General features: G+C 32.9%; 1 protein-coding gene across 3 annotated transcripts in view; it reads right to left on the bottom strand.

Annotated features, from left to right (window-relative positions):
• CLYBL (citramalyl-CoA lyase) overlaps positions 1–16,553 on the bottom strand; it is a 357,152-nt gene that overhangs the window by 15,099 nt on the left and 325,500 nt on the right. For 2 of the 3 annotated variants that reach the window (XM_051984069.1, XM_051984067.1), the window contains exon 7: positions 12,997–13,121. In XM_051984069.1, the coding sequence (XP_051840029.1) occupies positions 12,997–13,121 (125 nt within the window). Of the gene's footprint in view, positions 1–3,587; positions 3,842–12,996; positions 13,122–16,553 lie in introns of those variants that run through there. The other variant, XM_051984068.1, reaches the window with a different exon arrangement.

The raw sequence follows: 16,553 nt of genomic DNA, 5'->3' as shown, positions 1-16,553 counted from the left end.
TCTTCTTTCCCACCAACACTTCAGATTCAAGGTATAAAAATTGAATGTCATTTCTTCTCTAAAATCTGCTTTCCCCTGATGTCTCCATTTCTGAGGGATCATCCTTCTAGTCACCCAGTCTTAAAATTCAAAGCCAGCCTTACTCCTTTCTTTCTTTCAACTCTCCAATAAGTTGCCAATCCCTACTAACTTTATCTGTAAAATGATATCTACAGTGACTTTTGTATCCATTCCTTCCTGTGCTTCTACTTCTACACTCAAAATTGTTTGTTCAATGATTGAATGCTTGATAAATGTGATAAATAGGAAGAATTGTCTATAACAAACAAAATATTAGGGAAGCAGATTTATAGAAGCAGATTTTGTTTTTAATGTAATCCCTTTGTTGGAGAGAAAAATCTGTCTTCCTTTTAGTTTTGCTAGTGTGTTACCCATAGTAGGTATATCAAGATGTTGGATTGAATTTAAATATTCTTAAGGGGAAATCCTGAATGAAAAGCAATCAAATGAATACTATCATAGTAATTGATGAAAATCCCATTTATTTAAGAGTATTAAAATCTAAAGGCTACATATGCTTGCAAATAAGATTTTGTACTTACTTCTTATAAATCTTTATAATCTAATAACTTTTAAAAATTCTGTATAACTTGGGTAGAGCTATGATTTCTTTGATGAAAGAAGTGATTTTTCCTTCAATGCTGATCTCATGATACATGGTGAAAATTATGTGGATTTTTGGAACAAGTCTTTGAACTTTTTTTACACATTGACATATCCAGTTCTGTGAGATATATAATTGTTTTATATGTAAGACACATAAGAACTGTAATTGGATAGAAATTCCTTTGAACTTAGTAAGACTTCCTCAGTTTACTGAGGCTGACATTTCCCAATTAAAACTGATCAGAAATGTCATGTCTTCTTTAGTTTCAGGAGAAGATGGCAAAAGGTCAGATCAGTTAATAACATGTTCTGGTGACAGCACCATTCTTCAAATAGGGCACCTAATCATTTCAAAATTTTCTGCCTGTCAGGACTTTATGAAGCAGTAAAACAATGTTTTTGCATACTTAAAAATGTTAATATAATATATGCTACAGGTAAATTCAAAGAAAATGAAGATATTTTCCAGTTTCTTTAGGTAAGAAACTTTTTTTCCTTTTGAGAGTTACTGATTCCCTAAGGTGGGGAAAGGGATTTCAATGTAGAATGCATAAGTAAAAAACAATTAATTTTTAAAAATGTGTGTGTGTGTGTAAGAACAGATACAGAGAAATAGAAAGGTATAGGAATCAAATTTCACTTATCTGTTTTTAAAATTAAAAGCAAGAAAGATATGGAAATAGTCAAAAAGTTGGATGACTGCAGGAGGTTACTAAAACACTGTTGGTGGAGCTATGTAGTAATCCAATAAATGGGGAAGATGATTTAGAATTATATGGGGGGAAAGTGGTTAAAATGTCCAGTTACTATAATTTAGGGATTCTACTGCTAGGGATAACCACCCTAAAGCTGAAAGACAGAAAGATCCATGTATTTATTAAGATATTCTTAGTCACATTTTTTGTTATAGCAAACAACTGGAAAAGTAGAAAACAAATCAGTTGTGGAATGGTTAATAAATTAAGACATGAATGAAAATGAGTATTATTTTATCAAAAGAAATGTCAGATATAAGAAATTCATAGAAACATTTGAAAACTTAGATGAAATGATGCAGAATGAAATCAGCAGAACCAAGAAAACAATATACATACATATATATTATATGATACTTATATAATATATAAACATACATATATTATATAACATTTATATAATATATATACATATACTACATAATGACTATAACACTATAAATAAATAAATATACAACACTATCAATAACACTATAAACACATTATATAACATTTCTATAAAATATATGCACACACTAAATAATGACTATAACTATAAATATAAATAGAAACACTATAAATATGAACGCTATATAATGACTGTAACACTATAAATAACACAGTATTCTGTGTAACTATAATGATTGAGCTTGACTGAGGAGAAGGGATAAGAAAATTCAACTCTTTTTTTGTTGTAGAGAAAAGAAATTATGGATACAAAATGTTCTATATGGTGCCACACATGACTAATGTATTAGTTTTGCTGAACTTTTAAAAAAAACTTTCTTGTAAAGGAAAGTTTGCTGGAAAGAAAAGAAGAGAAATATACTTGGAATGAAAGCAAGAGGTATTTCCTGAACTTAATTTTTCCATGTCCTGCCTCAATGTCTATATATCCAGTCTCTTCTGTGTCTGAAAAGCATCTTCCCCATTTTCTTCATTTCTGTCTTTTAGTATCTTGTTTCTTTAGAGGTTCAAGGTTCAGCTTTTGTGCTATATCATATAGGAAGCTTTTCTTTTTCTTTTTTGTTAATAATATTTCATTTTTCCAAATACATGCAAAGATAATTTTCAACCTTCACCTTTGCAAACCCAATTTTTCTCCCTCTCTCCTTCCCAACCCCTCCTCAAGACAGCAAGCAATCTGATATAGGTTAAACATGTGCAATTCAGGAAGCTTTTCTTGATCCTTTTAGTTGTAAATATTTTCTCCCTCTACCTCCAATTATACGTTCATTCTTTCAGTAAACATTTATTAAGCATATGGGATGTGTCAGGCATTGTGTTAAAGTGATAGGGTTACAAAAAGAATAGACAGTCCCTGGATTTTAGTTGCAACTTAAAGGAAGGTAGGAAGTGTCCAGTAGCATGAATGGAGGAGGGAGAATGTTACAGGTAATGGGGGACAGAGGAAATGCCCAGAGCTGAGTGACAGTGTGTCTCATTCATGGAACAGCTGGAAGGCCAGTTTACCTGGATCAAAGAGTACATGTTGGGGAGTAAGGTAAATGGAGATTGGAAAGGTAGAAGGCAGGATTATGAAGGGCTTTGAAATCCAAATAGAGCATTATTGTATTTGTTCTTGGAGGCAGTAGGAAGTTTATTGAATAGGGTATGTATGTATATGTGATGAGCAACTTGTGATTTAGAAAAATTACTTTAGCTAGGCTGATGAAGAATGGATTAGAGTGGAGAGAGACATGAAGGCAGGCAGATTCAGGGGCAGGCAGATTCAGGGGCAGGCAGACTCAGCAGCAGGCTATGCAACAATGAAGGCACTAGAGTGATGGCAGTATCAGAGAAGAAGAGGGAAGTATTTGAGAGATGTTGTAAAGGTGAAAGAGTCAGGTCTGGATGTAGAAATATAGTGAGGAATCCAAGATGGTGTTATTCACCATATGAATAGGGAAGGTAGGAAGGGAAGAGTTTAAGGGGAAAGATAATGAGTTCTGTTTCGACATATTCTACTGGATATCCAATTGGAGATGTTTGAAAAGCAGTTGGAGATGCAAGATCAGAGGTCAAGAAAGAGATTGGGGAAGGAAAGGTAGATTCTCAAATCACATATTTATTCTTTTAATATGGTATCCCTCTGGTAAAATATTGATTCTTTGGGGCAGAGGTCAAGATGAATGAAAATCCCAAGAGACAGAGTTTCTAGGTAATTAATAATCAATTTATTAATTAGGCTAACCAACAATCAATAAATTGATGGGCAGTCATTTCTCTTGGTAAGCAGATGCCAAGGGAGACCCTGAAATGCTTTAAATACTTTTTGAAAGGGAATTCCCCTGACAAGTGAAAATTAACTTTGATGGGTGAACATTTAATGAGGAGATGGGCTAAAAGTGTTGGCAAGAATGCAGCTTCCAGTGATCTGGGCCTTTTCCATCTGGATCTCTGGCTGGTTTTCTCCTTCATAAGCTGGGTGACTTTATACTCTAAAAGGAGAAGGTCAAGGACAGGAATTCTTCCCTCAGACTGGATTTTGTTTATACTCTAAACAAAAACTAGAACTCCTATTGAGGCTCCTGCCTCAAACTTATGAGCCTTTTTCTTCAGGGTTAGGATCAATCTCATCAACCAACCACGCTCTACAGAGACTGACCTTAACAAGGTTGGGCCTTTATAGAAAATAGAAGGAAAAAGGGTAGATCACAATTAATAATTATTGATATAATAGTATATTTTTCTCAATAGTAATTTCTCTCAGTTCTATTTTTCATTTTGTTTTTCTATCTTTAGTGTCTAGAATGGTGCCTTGCCCATATTAATAAATGCTTGGAGTAGAGAGACAGAGAAAAAAGACACAAAAGATATACTCAAGTAAAAACAGAAAAGGAAAAACAAACAGAAGATAAACAGACAAGCACAGTGACAAAAATGTAAAAACAAACATCTGGAGAAAAAAGAAAAAGAAAGAAAAAGAGACAAGTGGATTTTGAAGGAATAATATTCTCCTCTCTAGCCTTCTAGGAAAATAGTGTCAAGTTAACAAAGAGAGAGAAGACATTAAATCATACATAAGGATGGCCCTAATGTATATTGACTTAGAAAACCATATAATGTTATCTTATTTATATTTCATTTATATTTTTATTTATTTTGCTAATGTTTCTCAATTAAATTTGGACCACCATTGGACACAGGTCATGTGTTTGATACCTCTTTTCTAGGGCACTATGGTTAAACCCTTTTAAGGCCACAAAGTCCTTTTGCAATATAGGCATGATCTAAAATACCTCCTCCTCTCCATGCTTGTTCTTATAGGCTAGATTAAATGAATAATGATAATTATATTTGTCTGGCACTTTAAGGTTTCCAGAGTATGTTTAGTCACAACAATTTGGTAAAATACCTTCTTTTAAAATTTAAAATTAAAATCATATTCTATCCATAAGTGTATATGTTACTATTTTGATATAGCAATATAAAGGAAGAAGTTCTGTGATATTACAAATTAATGGGTGTGAATATAGATATAGGTGTCTATATAAGGTATCTGCTTTTAAAGTTATGTAGAGAGATGGGTACAGATGGAGTTATATTACCATTTACAGTTATTCCTTCCACACTGTGACTTTCCCCATTGTGGTTTTGATATATCTTGGGTAAGCATAAGAAATTAAATGGAAATATTTTAGGAGTTTTGTGGAAGTCATAGACAACATATGAAGGCCAACAGATGATGGTTAGAAACTCTGAAATACATAAATATATGTATTATATTGTATAATAAAAACATACTTTAATCTTTTATTGCTATGATAATTCACACTTTTTCCCTGGTATGAAGGAAGGGCAGAAAAATTTACGTGGATTTTCCAGATTGCCTAATCCTGGTGATGTGAAAGGGATAACTGTACATACATATAGATGAACACACATAGATAAAATGAATACTACTTCATTTGTCTTTAAGGCTCCAAAGGAACTTTATCACAAAAACCTTCTTTTATCTTCTTTTAAAATTATATATCTATATTAATTGCTGACATTTACATACAGATAGTTGTAGCGATATAAGTCCAACTACATATGCTATTATATCTAGTACTAATAGCAACAATAATAACAATGATATTAATTAGCATTTTATAGCATTCTAAGGTTTTACAAAGCATTTTACAAATATTATCATATTTTATCCCCATAACAAACCTGGGAAGAAGGTACTATTATTATCATTTTACAAATGAGAGAATTGAGGAAGACAGAAGTTAAATGTCTGAGTCTGGATTTGAACTCATATTCCTGACTCCAAACTCAGTATTCTGTCCTCTGTATCATATGCCTAAGTAGCACATAGATATGTTGCTTTATGAATATCTCTATCTCTGGAGATAACTATATTATAATTTTAAAAGGAACTTCCAAGCAATACTGTTGTAATCAAAGTACTTTGAAAACTTTGAAGTGATATACAAATGTGAGTTTTTCATTCTAGCTATATCTCTATCTATTTACTGCTACCTTTCTATCTGTAGCTATATCTGTAGTATGTAGATAAAAACAAATCTTTATAGTTATCTATATAATTTTAAAAGTGGGTGACTGTTATCTGTATCTATGTAATAATAGCTAATAATAGCACCTACTATTTATATAATGCTTTAAAGTTTGGGGCATTATATAGGATTGATCCTTACAACAATCCAGTGAAGAAAGTTACTATTATGCTTCCCATTTTATAACCAGTTAGTAAGCAACTGAAGCAGCATTCAAACACAGGTCTTCCTGAATCCAAAGCTAGCATCTGTTTCCACTTTGTCACTTATATTTATAAATAGATCCATATCTCCTTTTGTACTTGCATTCATTTGTTTGTTCCCTCAGGTTCCTAATGACTCTTTCCCCTTTTCTATCAATAATCTGGAAAATTTTTTTAGAACACTGTTTAGTCTTTAGATGATATAAATATGAACTTTGAAACTTGTGTAAATCATATACTGAATTGAATCGCTGCTGACTACAACATAGTACACTCACCCAACAAGTGGTCAACTATTGATTAGTTCCATCTGCCAGAGGAGCCAGGGAGCTGAAAGACCTGTCTCCATTGCATTATGTGATATCACCTTTTGTACTTCCAGAAAAGGAAATAGTCCCTAATGGAGAAAGTGCTATTATATCTGTTTTATTGATACAGAGGTAGAATGACTTACTCATGATTCCAGGGGTAGTAAATATTAGAACCGTATTCCAAATCCAGATGTAATAACTCTGGGATCAGCTTTCTGTCCAATATTCTAATGTTCCTTTAAGCTATGGATTATGGGTTTAAGGCTTTTCATACAGACCTTATTAACTTTCAAATGTAATGGGAGATATGTGACTTAAGGAAAAATAAACACACTAAATCAACAAAGTGTATCAAAGTTATGAGTGTGCATGTATGTGTGTGTGTGGTGTGTGTGTGAGAGAGAGCCAGAGAGCCAGAGAGAGAGAGAAAGAGAGAGATATGCTATAAAAACTGAAGAAATCAGAGTTATGTTTGGTGAATTAGGACAGAGATGAGTCCAGATCAGTATCATAAAAGGGGAGAAAATAATTTAATACAGAGTTGGAGGGAAAATGTGTGAAAACTGAAAAGGCATATGTTCCCTTTCCCTTATCCTTACAGGAACCTTATGTTGTTGTTGTTTAGTCATTTTCAGTTGTGACCCCTTTTAGGATTTTCTTGGCAAAGATACTGGAGTGGTTTGCCATTTTCTTCTCCGGCTTATTTTACAGATGGGGAAACTGAGGCAAACAGGGTTAAGTGACTTGCCCAGGATCACAAAGATAGTACATATCTGAAGTGGATTTGAACTCAGGTCCTGACTCTAGGCCTGATACTATATTTACTATGTGTCCCTTAGCTGCCAAGAACCTCTTAGATGTTATGTAATATCAAAGAAAAAAATATCCTGGCATTTCCAACTCTGTTTAACTCTTGTTTATGATTATTGTGTTTTGTAGGTTTGTGGTTGTAGATCTTGTAGATTTCACGTATATTTTGAACTCTCATTTGGGAGTGAGTGGATTCATTTTGTTCATTCCAGAATTCGTTATAATAGTTATCAAAATAATGGTTAAAAATTCCTGGAAGAGATGATCTCCAAGATGACTTAAAACTCTTTAACAATCTAGGGTTTCTTTAAAATGGGGAGAGGATCTAAAAAGGTGTCCCTTCTCCTCTACTATTGATTTTACCACATGTCAACAGAAATTAGGATGATGTTGAATATAAATATCACTAGCTTTTCAGTTTTTTATTTAAAAAAAGTATAATTGAAAAACCAGTTTAATCACAATTACAGTTGGAAAATTCAAATTGTGATATAATTCTAAAAAAAAGGAAAGGGTGGAGAGGAACTGAAGTTAGAAACATTGCAAAAGTAGATTTATTTCCCTCCATTTTTACTAAGAAAATGCCAGTTTCTGATTTCATTATCCAGACTTCTAACCAAAGATGGCTGAGTCTTGGGGGATGGGGAAGGTTCGGTACTGTGTAGTAGTGCTATGGTCTCTAAGTGGAAACAGTTCTTTTCAGTTGACAGAAAAGATACCAATCTTTAGTTCATCTCTTTGATCTGAGTTGAAGAGAGGTAGTGGGATTGCTGGCTTAGGAATGCACGGAAACAATATTTTTTGGCTGGATGGACATTCTGAGTTCTCTCAGTGAGTTTGTTATAAGGCCATCTGGATAACACATTATTTCTTTGGTTAAGCAATAATTTTGAAAACACAAATAAGAGGTGTGTGATATTTAATCAGATACCTATATAAAATCATTTCCTTTCAATATCTGGAGTAGGGCGAGATTTTTGAAAAATATTTTCTATTGGAGAAGTGCTATTTTATGAGAGGAAATGCCCCTCACTTGGACCATCACTCTTTGTTAAGATTTGTTCATAACTATATGCCTATGAAGATTTTGCTCATTCAGATAAGCCCTTTTATTTTGCAATAACTTCCTGATCTCACTGCATTCCTCTGAGTGAAATTAGGACTCTACAAAGATAAGGAAGTCTATATGAGGACATGTTAATAAGTCGGGCTAGTTAGTGCCTCAATTTGTTAGTATTTATCTATGTTGAATGAACTTGAATTGCCTTTTGATCACACTTTCTCTTCCTTTCTTCTGACCCCTCCAATTTTATAAGCAATAATTAGAAAAAAATGTAAATAGGGAAAAGAAAGTCTTAAAATACTGTTTTACAAAGCAATAAAAGTACTGAATAAACAAAACATGAGGAACAATCAAAGGTGAGAAATGCTAAAAGCAAACTCCTATAATAGAACTATAGAGATGTTAAAAGAAGGATATTCTACAAGAGTCCCCAAGTTACTATATCTTAGCTTATTTGGATGTGGGTGGTTTATCAAACCACTTAAAATTTTGTTACTTGGCCATAATTATATAAATTGTATATTATATTAAGGTACCATCAAATATTTACATTCTATTTTATTATTTCTATTATTTGATAGTTTCTCTTTCAGTCTCTCTATTCTGAAAGTGATGATATGATTTTGTACTATGATGCCTTCTATAAATAAAAGGAGGGGATGATCATTTTAAAATGACAATACTTTCACTTAGTTGTTATATTTGTTTTGGGGATGGCAAAAAATAGGAGAAATAATCTGGTTTGTACCAGACTTCTGAGATATGTTTAATCTACATATATATGTATGTATAACACATGTTTGCATATGTATGTCTAAAATCCTATAAAATATGTATCTTATAGGATTTTATATATGTATTTTATTTTACATTTACATATTGTTTAAAACTTAATTAATATTTGCTTTTTTTACTTTGAGTATTTATTTTTTATATCTATTAAAATGTTTAAAGAATAAAAGAACTATTAGAAAAATCCTACTTATACAGTAAGCAGAATTTAGGTTAAAATACACTATTTTCTAATATAATTAGAATTTTATTATTTTTGGATAAAGTCTACAGTGATATATTTACTTTTAATAAAAATCTCCCTGTGAAATATGTTCCTTCTTCCCCCTTCCCATGGCCATTTCCCCACACCAATTTAAAATGTGTGATGCAGTTTAGTAATAGCTAAAAAGGAGCCAAGATAAAATCAAATTATTAGGAAATGGTTTTGTGAATTTAATACAGATCATGTATTAAACACAGATCATGTGTGATGAACAAAAGGCACTAATAGTGGAGAAATTTTCATTTGATGTCTTAACTAATTTTCTAAAAGAATTAGGAATTGGGGAAAAAAAGTCAAATGGTGCCTAAACCTTAAACTGAACTCCCCCACCTATGACTCTTTGAAAGACCAAGCTAAAAAGAATATGGGTTATTAAAGACAGATAGCATATAACTGATAATAACTAGGATGCAAATATTATAGCTTTTGAAACTTAAAGTATCAGCATCACTGTGGTAGATAAAATATTGAATTTTTTAACCTTCCCAGAAACAAAGATGAACTTTGAATTCTATAATGCCAATTGATGTGCTTAATTCTTACTTGTGAGTATGACTGTGCTAAGGATTTTATTCTGTAAACAGCCTGAAGTAGCCTAGGTTCAGATCTGTTCCAAAGACTACCCTAACTATCTGTCAAATTGTTATAAATTATATGAGCTGAATATTATTTTTTTAATTTAAAATGTTGTTCACTAGGATTGAACTGAGGACATCAAACTTTATTTGCTTAGAAGTTCAATTAAAAAGTAAAACAAAATAAAAATCTTGTGATCACAACAGATGAAATAAAATAATTTATCTGTTCAATTCTAATAATTCAGAGTCCCAGGATTTTATTATTATTTTTTTGGCAATGGGCAGAGGAGAAAAGAGAACCTTCAATTTTGATTAATAACACTAGAGAGAAATCACAAACAACACCATCATCAACAGTGTCATTTTTATAGATAATTCTGATTTTTGAGCATAATATATTTTGAGTTGGGAGAAGGAAGAAGAGAAGAGTAAATCAAGTTATTTTGCTTTATCAGGATGATTCCATTTCAAAGCAATACCAGAAAAAAAATTTCATTGGTAGGGAATAAAAAGGTTTTTTACTTTTTTTTGATGTTGGATTTTTTGGGTGGGTGGGTGAGACCTCACTAGGACACAACTCCCTAGCTTTTCTTTCTTCGAAAGTTATCTGTGTTCTAGACTAACTCAATAAAACAGATTTCCTTTTCTTTCTTTAGTAATTCACCTTTGAAATGAAATAGATTAGCTGTTGGCTAGGAGCAATATTTTCTATAGAACAACCTATTTATAACAAGTCTTTGTAAACTGAACCCACATTATTTAAACCCTAAGATCCCCTCAAGACGGAGAGTCACCTACCTGCAGACCTAATTTTTGTGACTAACCAATGTATAGGCAAAATGAAAAAAAAAACCTAACTGGATAAAATAACCTTGTGCCTCAACTGGAAGCCCTATTACTTGAGTCATTCAAACCTGGACTGGACAAAGAACCAGAGAATGTGCTGTAAGGAATAAACCTACACTTTCCGGGCAGGGTAAAGATGACCTAATTGTTTCTCCTCTCCACCCCACTCTAATTTCTATGATTTTTTCCTAAGAAAATAGATCCCGCCACACTGTTATGAAAGCTTATTCCCCAACAAGATAGCGCTTCTGATTAAAAACATTTTAGAATCTTTCACATTCAAGCATTGCCATCATTGAAAGGCTTGAACAGGTTGGGACAATTTTCCCCAGGAACAGCACTTTCCAAATACAAAGGAAAAGTGTTATTTTCATCATTTGAGTTGCTTAAATGCCAGTTCAATAGTATGTTTCTAGCTTGGATTCTATTTTTCTAAAACTGAAATTTCGGTTCACCTCTCCCACTACCCAGTCTTTCCTTCTCTTGCCTGGTGGCCTCATTCCTTGGCATCCAGCACCACACAAACACAGGCTGTTGATGCACTTATTGCAAGCCCAGATTGGGGATCTGCTGGTTTTGTCATTTTTAAGGTCAGCAGCTTACCCCAGCTTATTATTTCAGGAGAGAGTATTTATCCCTATGAGTTTTCCTGCACTGGCATGAGGTATGCACCAGTGATACTGAAACCCATTTTGCAAATGTGCATGTGTGCACAGGCAGGCATATATAAGCAAAAAAATGATAAAAATTATTTTGCATGCATGAGTTTTACGGGGTGTATTCAGGTCTACACTGGATCCTCATGGGGATTGAATGAAGGTTGGGGGAGCTGAATAAGAGGCAGAAATAAAACAAATTAACTACCAAAATAAAAATAGTTCTCCAGGAAGCACAAGCAGGTAACCAGAGATGGATGTCTCTCCATTTCAAAATAAATTGCTACTACCTATCATAGAACCAGGAGGTGGGAGGCAGATTGAAGCTAGTTTTTCCAATTTTTAGTATAGTTCAACTCCTGGCATTTAAAAAAGTGTGGGGTGTGTGTGTGTGTGTGTGTGTGTGTGTGTGTGTGTGTGTGTGTGTCTGAATCCCAGGGGTGGCAGTGGAAGAGAGAAAGAGAATAAGACCAGAAAAATGAAGGTTTTTGGTTTGTCATCCACTTCCCTTAGGATCTCAAATTTTAAAGCCTTATATTCTGATAATATAAAATACAAAAAGAGATGCTTGTCAAATTCATGCTATAGTTTCACCACAGATGAAAAATGGTTACTGAGAAAGAGTATCTTCTGTCTGATTAAAAATTAGTCCTTTAAAAATTTTTCAGTGGGTTTTTCCTGTTAAGCCACCTTCTATTGCCAATACCACAACTTCATCCCTCAGAAGTACCAGGGTCAGCTTTATCTATTAACTAGTAGAAACAGATTTACAGATGCAACTTTTTTCTTTCCTCTAAAAAAAGAGGCAAACTGGATTATAGCAAATAACCTTTAAGATAATTAACTGACAATGCTGCAACTGGCATAAAATCTTCCTTCCGGCGACACCTAATTTAAGTATTACTGGCACAAAGTGGAGACAGATTGTGCATCACCACTGCAATATTTACATAGCAGAAACCCACAGAGCAGGAAACGTGAGACTCAATGATGCACTAAATTAGGAACAACCATATTCCAGTGTTAATTTGCTTTCTACTCTATCCAAATCTCAGGTCCAGAAATTGGTACAAATGCACATAAAACCGCCCACTTTTAAATGACTAATTCTGAAGAGATATTTTTCACATTAAAAAAGTTGGAATTTATTTATTCTCCCACAAGAAACATTTAGTCAAACGGTGTTCATTTCATAACTATTTGCTCTTGTTTCAATTTCAAATTATTCTCATACCCATGCTTCATTCATATCTGCGCATTAAACTAAGAGCCTTTTATTTTTCCCCAGTGCTGGCAATATCTCTTATGCAATATGGAAAAAAGGATTCAGTGGACTTTAAAATTCTGCTTAGGAAAATGGGGAGAGTGACTTAAAAAATCAACTACATGAAGATTTTTCACTTATGGATTATGTTCTGGAAAATCATCACTTGATGTAGTGCATTAAAAAAAAAGCTAAATTGTTATTTTTCTTTCCTTTCCATATTTTAATATACTATCTTCAATCCTTTTAAAATATCCTTTTAAATATTATTATATTTAAGGTATTAAATGAGACCATTACCTTTCCTAATTGTTGATGTTCTTTAAAAGCTGAAATCAGTTCTTCGGCCCACTTAATTTTTTCACTCGTTGGAGAAAACTGCTCCTGGACCACTGCAATTTGGTTTGGGTGGATCACCTGCTTACCTACAAGAAGATTAATAACACTGGAAACATGAAACAACAAACAGATGTTCAAATAAAATGTTTCAACCACTCGAGGATCCTGAATGCTTTATAGATTCTAGATTAAATAACTAATTATTTTAGTACTTGGGAGAAAAAAAGACCAGGAAGTAAGCAGGCTTTCTCTAGAACTCAGAATAAGAACAAACAAAACAATGGGAATAATTGCATTTATTTCCCTATAGAAGTATAATTCTATTCAATCAGCACAGATAATTTCCTATTTCTAATTACAGGTATATATCCAGGGCAAATGCTTTGAGTCAGGGTTTCGATTGGAATTAAAATCTGTCTACTCTTTTAAATCATGATGTTTGCAGATTTTTTTTTGGATTAAAATAGAAATGAAACTCAATTAAATGCTTCTTAATTAAATTTTAGGAATAATTTCTGTATATTGCAGAATCCTCCCAAGTTATATGTGTTTAAGAAGCTACATTTTGACTTCCACAAAGCCCAAATAAAATGGCTAATGCAATTCACCTTAGATGCTGTCAACAAGCAAATCTATAATTCACTTTCATTTACTATACACTTTTGCAACAAGAAATAGAAAAAGTTCTTTCAGTGAAATATTTTAATCACTTTTGTAGAAGAAAGTAAATTGGAGCACAGTGTTAAACGAGACTGTGCAATTTTAGAAAAAAATAATTCGAATTTAGAATTACTAAAGACTATTCTGGCAACAGAAACCAAGAAAACAGCCAGATTTCCCCTTTTTGATTGGATAAATTAAGGGATTTGATTTGTTCCTTAAACAGCCATATGCCATACTTCAAAAGGAACTTTTTTTCCTCCATGAGGAAAACATTGATATCAGCTCATATTTACTATAATTGTTCATAGACAGAAATAAAAACCTGACTTTGCATAGAGATCAAAACTGTCAAAGGAAATGGTGGAAATGATATGGGCATTTTAAAAATAGTTCAACAAATGATCAAGGAAATAGGGATGCCAACCAGAGCATATTAATAAAATGCGACATAATTTAATGGTACAGTAATGATGCTATTATATTTCATTATGTGGCAAAATTATTTGTCATGTTTATGAATTGAAAATGAATATATGATTAATAACAACTCATACTGTTGAGGATATTTTGGTACATTTCTTCCATTTATTTTTTAGCCACTCATTTCTTTTAGCATTTAGTAAATATAATTTTTATCCTTTATGTTTCACAAAACATCAGTTTCACAAATGCCATTATGTTTGAATCAAAATAAGAATGACATTTGTATCAAAAATATTTATTTCAACATTTCATGTGGGAGAAGTATGCTTCTTTGAAATCTTTGATAGCTTTGAAATGAGATAATTAAAATAACCTTTAGTAGCCCTTTCTTGCTCATTTATTACTATAAGACTTTTAATAAAAGAAAATTTGGGCAAAATAGTTGTACAAAGTAAATAAACATGAAATCATTCAGATAATAATTTCTGGGAAGAAATAAAGTTCTTGATGTCAGATTTCTTCAACATTATATGCTGAAAATTATTTTGAAAATCGAATTGTGACACTATTACTAGAAACAGGAGCTAGTTGCATATTGGCATTCATTTTTCCACTCAGAGTTACTATTGAATTTTAAACTTGTATACATAATTCATATTGATATCTAAAGATCCAGATTTCATGGAAACAATTTGTTCTAGATTTTTCAAATTGAAGAACAAGTATAGTCTACATAAAGCATAACAAAACTAACATCCAATAAATAGTTTTCAGACTTGCCTCTGAATTTTGGAAATGAAAATGATATTTCAAATATTTAGAAACAGACAAACCCTATCAATAGTGACACTCGAAGGTAAATTTCAGTAAATATCTAACATGAATTTTATAGTCTTAGTTTCCCTTTGGTTATGTCTTATGTATCCCAACAACTGTATAATAGCCTTTAATGCCATGCAGGAATGAAGCAAATATTTTATACTCAAGTGTTGTTATTGACAAGTTACTGAGAGGGTGCAAAATTGGAAGACATTAAAATTTATGACCATGAAATCCTTTTTACAGTACCACTTGATATATCGTGCTTTAAATCAATACCTGTCAAGTCTTTTAGGTAACTGTATGATGGTGTCATTTTTGTCTCCTACAAAAGACTTTAAAAAAGGAGAAAACCTATAGTGCTTCATATTTATATCTTTCTTCCCAGCATGTAGTAGTGAAAAAACTATAATGACGAAGTCAGCTGTTCAAGCTTTATTCTAAGGTTTACTTTTTTTGTGGTGTAATTTTTGTTGGTGGTGTTTTAATGCCTTTTAGACAGAAAATATTCTAAGTTTAATGACCACTGCCATAGCTTAAAAATCAACCCCCATGGATTTTGACTCCTCAAAACAATTTAGGGTATAAAAATAAACCCCAATCCAGTTCTGAGACATTATCACCCAGTCTATGTCCAGGGATAATAATTCTAAAGAAGAGATAATTTTAAAATCACATGTTTTAAGCAAATTAAGTGAGAGCCTTAACTCTCTGGATCCAACCTGGTGAGAGATCCCTCTCCCCACTTTCATGCATGGATACTTTTCTTCTGTGAAAAAGTGAATTTTAGAAACTTGCACTACTTGTTTTGGATATTTTATTTCTCAGTGATAAGATAATATGAAGCAGTTAAGGATTGGCATAAATAAGCCCTAAGTGTTATAAAAGATATGTCATTATAAAATCCTTAATTGACAAGCTGAAAGCTAGTAAGACTATGGAAGATTTTTTTTTTCCCATTAAAAAAAAGTGCTTTTTGTAAATGGCCTCTAGAGTTAAAAGTTACTGATTTTTACTCTCTACTGACCTATGTGAATATGGGTAGCCTTGATTCTTCCCTCCCCTTCTTACCATCATCTTCATTCCTCTTCCCCCCTTTCCTATTTCCTTCTCACGCCTCCCTACATATACTATGATTTCCTTCCCTCCTTCATCCTTCCTTCTCTCCCACCTTCCTTCCTTTTTCCCTTCCTTCCTTTTTTCTTCCTTCCTTTCTCCCTTTTTCCTTTCCTTCCTTTCTCCCTTCTTTTCTTTCTCTCTCTCCCCCTTTCTCCCTTTCTTTCTCTTTCTTTTTTTCTCTCTCCTCTTTTCTCTCTCTCTCTCTCTCTCTCTCTCTCTCTCTCTCTCTCTGTCTCTCTTCCCCCTTTCCCCTCGTCTCTCTCTGTCACTCTCCATCTCTCTCTGTTTCTCTGTCTCTGATTTTCAAGGTCCTGAAGTCTAAGAAAGCAATTGTGGGGCTTGCAAGTTCACACTAATGAATCCTATGCCCCCTGTAGCTATTTAAACTTCAACTGAAATAATTTGTTCTCTATGAATGAATTTGGGATCTAATTTCTTTTAACATAGTAACTTTTTGGGGGCTGAATTATCTAGCCCCTCACTCGTTTGCCTGC

Source organism: Antechinus flavipes, chromosome 3 (genome assembly GCF_016432865.1).
Source record: "Antechinus flavipes isolate AdamAnt ecotype Samford, QLD, Australia chromosome 3, AdamAnt_v2, whole genome shotgun sequence".
Lineage (NCBI taxonomy): Eukaryota > Metazoa > Chordata > Mammalia > Dasyuromorphia > Dasyuridae > Antechinus > Antechinus flavipes.
This window is presented reverse-complemented; position numbering and strand designations above follow the sequence as displayed.